Raw genomic sequence first — 7,993 nt, forward strand, 5'->3', positions numbered from 1 at the left:
CACACGGGGCCGGTCCCACTTAGAAGCGCAGAAGGGTATGGAGTTGTGCGGGGCCGGTCCCGACATCGTGCGGGGCTTCGAAATTCTTGCAGTGAACTAAATCTTTGCACGCCAACGGCTTGTCGTGGAACTGAAGTGGGACAAGCCCAAGACCCTGGCGCGACGCAACGTCTCACCTTCAACAGCAGCAGAAGCAGGCAAACAATCGCCAACCTCTGCCTGGGCTCATGGCCGTTGCGGTTCGGATCCGCCCCCACTTCTACTCCCAGAGCGGAGCCAAGAAAATTGAAGATAGACACAAAATGTAGGAGTAACTCAGCGGGACCGGCAGCATCTCTGGAGAGAAGCAATGGGTGACGTTTCGTGTCAAGACCCTTCTTTTCAGACTGAAGAAGAGTCTCGACACGAAACGTCACCCATTCCTTCTCTCCAGAGATGCTGCCGGTCCCGCTGAGTTACTCCAGCTTTGTATCCATCTTCAAATGACGTCACGCACTCCAGACGGCTGTGCGTACACATGTAATCGCGCCCAACCTTAGCTCGATCGTCTTGGTTCAACGCGACCACGAGGTCGCGTAATTTGCGTGCCAAGGACACGTAAGTGGGACAGGCCCTTTACAGGAAAGAGAAGGTTAAAGGCCTTTTTGCATACTTTACACGTAGGAGACAGTATTCAAGAGCCTGTTTTCTTATGTAAAATGACTTGGCCTTTGTGTGCTATCAATCATTGCTGCGGATGAGAATGGAAGGGGAATACATGAACTAACAAGAGCACTCATGTACTACATTGGTTTAAACAGCAATGTGAAGCACAGAAGTACTTTGAGCCGCTGTTACTAATTATTTCAGGATGTGTGTTTCACTGGAAAGGCCAGTATATTGCTGTTCCTAATAGCCCTGAAAATGGTAAAGGTGAATCTCCTTCTTGAATTGCAGCAGTAAATGTTTGAAATTGCCTGCAATAAGCTCCCATGATATTTTATGATTGAAAGCAAAGCAAATGGTGACACATTATCCACGCAAAATTTCATCTAATATATTATATTACTGCTGCTGCTGCTGCTGCTGCTACCGGAGAGTCGGAGGCTCCAGCGACAGGTCTGTGGACGGCGGCGCCGGGAGTCCGCGGCTCCCTGGAGGGAGACCGCTTTTCGGGGCTCCTGCAACGGCGAATTCTCCCGCCCGAGTTGCGGGGTCGAAGAGCTCCTGGAGCGGGGCCTACATCACTGCCCCGCGCGGCTGGAATGGCCGCGGACTCTGCGAGCGCACACCGGGGGCTCCAACACCAAGACCCGGTGTGCGACCTCGCACCACCCGGCGTGGCTTTAATGGCCGCGGGACAATCGCCATCGCCAGCCGGGGGCTATGACTTTGACTCTGACATCGGGGGGGGAAGAGTGCAGTGGAGAGATAAGTTTATTTGGCCTTCCATCACAGCTATGTGATGGATGTTTATGTAAAATGTAATTATGTTGTGTCTGGGGTCTATTTGTGTGTAATGTATGGCTGCAGAAATGGCATTTCGTTTGGACCTCCAGGGGTCCAAATGACAATGACAATTAAATTGACTCTTGACTCTTGACTCTCTCTTATATCTAATTTGATGCAGACATAAAATTATTCTTAATTATTTGGTCCGAATGCTACCTAACAAACAGAACAGGTTGTGTATATTAGGTGTGTCTAACTGTACCATTGTTGCATAACGGTTCAATCACATGGGATCCAGAATGAATTATCAATGGGATACAGAGTGGCTTGGTGAAATAAGTCAAAGGGTTGTCATAGAGGGTTGTTAATCTGTTTGGAGACCTGTGACCAATGGTATGCCATAGAGATCGGTGCTGGGTCCACTGTTATTTGTCATCTATACAATATGATTTGGATGAGAATCATATTGTATAGATTATTCTCTATTCAAGATAGTAAATTGGCAGATAACACCAACATTGGTGGTATTGTGGATAGTGAAGGTTCTCTAAGATTACAGCAGGATCTGGATGAACTGGGCCAGGAAATAGCAGATGAAATTTAATTTGGACAATTATGAAGTGTTGCAGGTAGACTTTGCAGGTAGGTGTTTTAGGAGTCTGAAGAAGGGTCTCGTCCCGATAAGTCACCCATTCTTTCTCTCCAGAGATGTTGCCTGTACCGCGGAGTTACTCCAGCATTTTGTGTCTAACTGTGATTTAAATCAGCATCTGCAGTTCTTTCCTGCACATGAAGTTGAACAAAGGCAGGACTTTCACAGTAAATGGTAGGGCTTTGAAGAGTGTTTTAGAACAGAGAGACCTTGAGAGACAGGTATGTAATCCCCTGAAACTGTCAACACAGGGAAACTGGATAATGAAGAAGATCTTTTCCAGGCATGCCTTCATCAGTTCTGGCATTGAGTAGAGGGATTAGAACATTATGTTGCAACTGTACAAGTCGTTGATGAGACCACACTTGGAGTATTGCGTATAGTTCTATCACCTAGCTATCAGTACGATGTCATGAAGCTGGAAAGTTTGCAGAAAAAGTTCAGGGCAGCATTTGTTTGAGGGAGAAATCAGATAGGCTGGAAGACTAAAACTCGTGGACCTAGCTTTATGGTGAGAGGGCAAAGATTTAAAAATGACATGAGGGATAACGTTGCCTATTTCCTTCGCTCCATAGATGCTGCCTCACCCGCTGAGTTTCTCCAGCATTTTTTGTCTAACTTCTATTTTCCAGCAACTGCAGTGAAAGACAAAATGGTTGGCCAGGTTGAAACAAAGGACATAAGATGGCTGCTGACCAGTTGCATGCAATTAAGGATCACAGGCCAGTTACTGTGTAGTCTGACAAGACAAGATTGAGGAATACACAACCTCCCCCCCTAGCCAGGAAGACTGAGGAATGTACTGGTCTGAGATTATGTGTGGTTCCTCTTTCATCCCCTTATATGTACATACTTGGTTTCCTGTATTCTTCGTACGTGTTGGTTCTTTGATCAGGGGGGGGAATGTGGGAGGTGCTAAACGGTGGCATTAACATATAAAGAGCCTTGCAATTAAGGGCAGGCAGCTTGACTCTTTGCCAGGTTGTAACCTGTGTGGAGACTCCTGCTCAATAAAACGTACGTTTAAAGCAACCCCGGTGCCTGGTCGATTATTGTCGAAACAACCGATGTGAGAGAGAAACGTGAATCAACATTTGGTGTCAGAAGTGGGATGTTAACCAGCGACTGATCGAGCCGGCGAGTGAATCCACTGGGCGACGGGATCGATGTGAAGGGTGCGCAGCCAAGTGAGTAGATTTAGTTAAATCTCCTCTTGGTCCTTCCTCGTATCCCGGCGTAGCAGGGTAATTCGCTGACTTGCGTCAGTTGGTGGGACGACATCCGAACATTCCGGTTGTGGGCACGGGGATAGGGCCGTCTCGAGGATTATCCTAGTCTGATCGAGCGGATAAAACACCCCGTAGAGGGGGACCGTAGACGGTATATAAGAGGAGTGCACTGTGTATAGGAAGTTAACTAGTATTGAGACGTTAACTGAGACCAAGGTACCCCCATATCTCACAGAAAGTCCACTTTAAAGTGACTGAGTGAGATACGGCGGAACCAAGGACTCTAGGTTAACCCTGAAAGAGTTAACAAGTATTGAGTGTTAACCGAGACCAAGGTACCCCCATATCTCACAGAAAGTCCGCTTTAAAGTGGCCGAGTGAGATACGATGGAACCAAGGACTCACGGTTAACCCTGAAATTTTGGTGTGATATTTGTGTAATAAAGTTAACTAGTATTGAGACGTTAACTGAGACCAAGGTACCCCCATATCTCACAGAAAGTCCACTTTAAAGTGGCCGAGTGAGATACGGAGGAACCAAGGGCTCTAGGTTAACCCTGAAAGAGTTAGCAAGTATTGAGTGTTAGCCGAGACCAAGGTACCCCCATATCTCGCAGAAAGTCCACTTTAAAGTGGCCGAGCGAGATACGGAGGAACCAAGGACTCACGGTTAACCCTGAAATTTTGTTGTGATATTTGTGTAATAAAGTTAACTAGTATTGAGACGTTAACTGAGACCAAGGTACCCCCATATCTCACAGAAAGTCCACTTTAAAGTGGCCGAGTGAGATACGGAGGAACCAAGGGCTCTAGGTTAACCCTGAAAGAGTTAGCAAGTATTGAGTGTTAGCCGAGACCAAGGTACCCCCATATCTCACAGAAAGTCCACTTTAAAGTGGCCGAGTGAGATACGGCGGAACCAAGGACTCACGGTTAACCCTGAAATTTTGTTGTGATATTTGTGTAATAAAGTTAACTAGTATTGAGACGTTAACTGAGACCAAGGTACCCCCATATCTCACAGAAAGTCCACTTTAAAGTGGCCGAGTGAGATACGGAGGAACCAAGGGCTCTAGGTTAACCCTGAAAGAGTTAGCAAGTATTGAGTGTTAGCCGAGACCAAAGTACCTCCGTATCTCACAGAAAGTCCGCCTTAGACTGGTTGTTAAGAGAGGAAATCCTCCACGCGAAGGTCAGGAATTGAAGTGACCGAGTGAGATACGGTGGAACCAAGGACTCGCGGTTAACCCTGAAATATTGTGTGTAATAGTATAAGTTTAAAAATGGGTAATGGTATGGACACCAGTTGTCACCCAGACCGGCCATTACATCAGCTATGTTTCTTGCATCCAGAAATGGAGGAGACCTTTAGGCGTATGTCGGGAGGACTCATTCATAAACTGGGGAAGGATGAATGGCCTGAAGGGGGTTCCAAGGATATGAGTGTGTTATCAAGAGCCCAAAGTGTAATATGGAGAACGGATTAAAAAAAAATATATAAAAAGGCCATTCAGTTGTGGATCGATCATTGTAACAAAGAAAAGGCACGGTCTTTAACGGCCAGTTGGCAGAGTAATGCCTTGAAACTAGGAATACCCCTGACCGAGGGGGGTCAGGAGAAGTCAGTGACAGTATTAAAACAGGAATGCAGGCATGCTAAGGAAAGTAAGGATCGTCAGGAGAGAGAGAGACAAAATATGGCCAAGGTAGATAAAGACTTACGTAAGTCGGTGGCTGGCATAGATTTGGGAGGTGACGACGAGGAGGAGGTAGAGGATTATCCTTGGGGAGTCCGTGGAGCACCCCCGTTGAACCAGCCTGCCCCCGTTGCCAGTCCTGTGTATCCTCCTGCCCTCTGCGGTAGCCGTAATCAAATGTGCGGCCCACACGACAGGAGATTCCCCAGTCCAAATCGGTAACAGGTTGGCTGACGATGCGGCTAAGTGTGCTTCACGCGGTAGATTTAAAGTGGTGGGTAGTATGATGAGGCAGGTGAAAAGCCTTTATATGGGCTCGTCTGAATCTGAGAAACCTATGCCAACCATAAATGATGTATTGCTCTTACAGGGGGACGCCTCTGCTAATGTTATAATGGAATGGGAGCAGCTGGGCTGTCGGAAGGCTGACTCTGGATTGTGGCTCACGCCGGCCGGACAGACCTGTATGACAGACCAGTTAGCGACCTGGGTCGTTGATTGCCTACATTTAGCCACTCACTGTGGGGCCACCTTGCTAGTAGACGCTCTCTTACAGGCATGGTGGCATCCTCGACTTAAGGTTTTGGCAGCCCAAACTAGTGCACGGTGCCTCACCTGTGCTACACACAACCCTGGTAAAGGAGTTGTCTGCCAGACGGGTCGTACTCCATTACCTACTGCTCCGTTTGAAACCTTACAGATGGATTTTATTGATTTGCCTAAGTGTCAGTGTTATAAACATGTACTTGTTATTGTTGATGTGTTTTCTAGATGGATTGAAGCCTTTCCAACCACTGATTGCACTGCCTCTACGGTGGTGTCTATTTTATTACGGCAGGTTGTTCCTCGCTTTGGGGTTCCAAACACCATCAGTTCGGATAACGGCCCTCACTTCATTGCCGCTATCAATAAAGAATTGTACCGACAGCTGGGCGTAACCCAGCGGCTGCATTGTGCTTATCGCCCACAGGCTGCAGGAATGGTGGAACGCTTGAACCAGACCCTGAAGACCAAGCTTGCCAAGCTGGTGGACCAATCAGGCTCCACCTGGGTTAAAATGTTGCCTGTTGCTTTGTTCCAGATCAGAGTCCTTCCAGCAGGGAAGACAAGGTTGTCTCCTGCAGAGATCATCTATGGCCGACCTCTGCGCACCCCTTGGACAGACATTATCCCGGCCACAATGACGTTGCATCACATGACGGAGGAGATGGTCTCTTACGTCCTTGCCCTTACAAGGGCCCTGCGTGAGATTCATGGGGAGGTCAAGGCCGCTTATGTGGGCGACATAGATTTTCCCGTTAATGGACGGATCACCCCGGGTTCTTATGTGTTGATTAAGAATTGGGTTCGTAAGGACACCCTTTCTCCTCGATGGTTGGGCCCCTTCCAGGTTCTCCTCACCACCCCCACCGCGGTAAAGGTAGAAGGACGATCGGCATGGGTGCATTTGCACCATTGCAAAGTGGTTGGTGACACCAAGCAAAGGGGGGAGGTCGAGGTCAGGGAGGGGGATCCAGTCCACGGGAAGCAGGGCACGAATTAATTTTGCCATGAAATTGCACGTTCTTTTCTTTTTCCCTCCCTTGTCTTCACAGATACGAAATAAATCACTGAGATCAGGGTCTTTGTGGCATTAATATGTGTGGCGACCACTGCCGGGTTAATCGGTTTTGGCTGGAAATGGACAAAGCCTGAACACGGACGGAACAAACGAGGAAAAGAGAGGGGAACGAGAAAACTCCAATTTATTCATCCAGGCACACAACGAGCTATTCGGGAAGGGGCAGGTGGTTTGTTATCCACAAATGACATCAGTTACCTCCCTGTTTACCCCATCCCCTGCATGGGGCAGAACTGAACGACTGGTGAAGTGCCAGGACAAAAAAAAACGGTCCCTGTCAAGCCCGATTAATGGTGGCCTTATTGGGTTTGGGGACCACCCCCGAGGAAGCTAAAAGTTCTGTACGAATGATGGTCTTACAGCGTGAGCAGCAGAGACTGTTACCATTCCCCAACGACAGCGAAAACGATGAAGTGAGTGAGGAAGGAGAATTAGGGGACAAAGGTCAGACGGTCCAAGAAGCCTTGGCCAGGGAACTAAAAGGTTACGAGATTCGGCGAATGGGACTTTTAAATGGACTATGAGTGTTGCCATAAGAATGGCAAAAGGGGGGAATGATGAATAGAAATTCTGAATCAATGTTATAAGATTGTTCTGAAAGACAAAATGGTTGGCCAGGTAGACTGAAACAAAGGACATAAGATGGCTGCTGACCAGACTTGCTGGAACAGGCTGCAATTAAGGAATACACAATGTCTTGCAGTTACTGTGTAGTCATGAATAAAGGATCACAGGCCCAGTCTGACAAGATTGAGGAATACACAACCTCCCCCCCTAGCCAGGAAGACTGAGGAATGTACTGGTCTGAGATTATGTGTGGTTCCTCTTTCATCCCCTTATATGTACATACTTGGTTTCCTGTATTCTTCGTACCTGTCGGTTCTTTGATCAGGGGAATGTGGGAGGTGCTAAACGGTGGTATTAACATATAAAGAGCCTTGCAATTAAGGGCAGGCAGCTTGACTCTTTGCCAGGTTGTAACCTGTGTGGAGACTCCTGCTCAATAAAAACGTATCGTTTTAGTATCCATTGACTCCATTTCACTTCAATCATTTACCAGCCATTATCAAGGTCAGTGGCTTACTCCCAATTCTCCCTTCTCCCATCAGGCAATTGGTACAAAAGTTTGAAAACGTATACCTCTAGATTCAGGAACAGTTTCTTCCCAGCTGTTATCAGGCCTCTTACTGTCCTCTTACAAACTAGAGTGTGACCCTGAACGTCCATCTACCTCATTGGAAACTTTTATCTTTAATCAGATTTCATCAGACTTTATCTTGCCCTATATATTGTGCCCTTTCTCCTTCATCTGTACACTGTAGATGGTTTGATTGTAATCATTTATAGTGGCACAGTGGCATAG

General features: G+C 47.3%; 1 protein-coding gene across 1 annotated transcript; it reads left to right on the forward strand.

Moving 5' to 3' along the window:
- Positions 1 to 3,945: 3,945 nt before the first annotated feature.
- LOC129701664 (protein NYNRIN-like) lies at positions 3,946 to 7,633 on the forward strand. Its single transcript, XM_055643001.1, has 2 exons — positions 3,946 to 6,219; positions 6,605 to 7,633. Exons 1-2 carry the CDS (start codon positions 5,293 to 5,295, stop codon positions 6,644 to 6,646), a joined length of 969 nt encoding a protein of 322 aa, XP_055498976.1. The 5' UTR covers positions 3,946 to 5,292; the 3' UTR covers positions 6,647 to 7,633.
- Positions 7,634 to 7,993: the final 360 nt, after the last annotated feature.

Source organism: Leucoraja erinacea, chromosome 11 (assembly GCF_028641065.1).
Source record: "Leucoraja erinacea ecotype New England chromosome 11, Leri_hhj_1, whole genome shotgun sequence".
In the NCBI taxonomy this organism is placed as follows: domain Eukaryota; kingdom Metazoa; phylum Chordata; class Chondrichthyes; order Rajiformes; family Rajidae; genus Leucoraja; species Leucoraja erinaceus.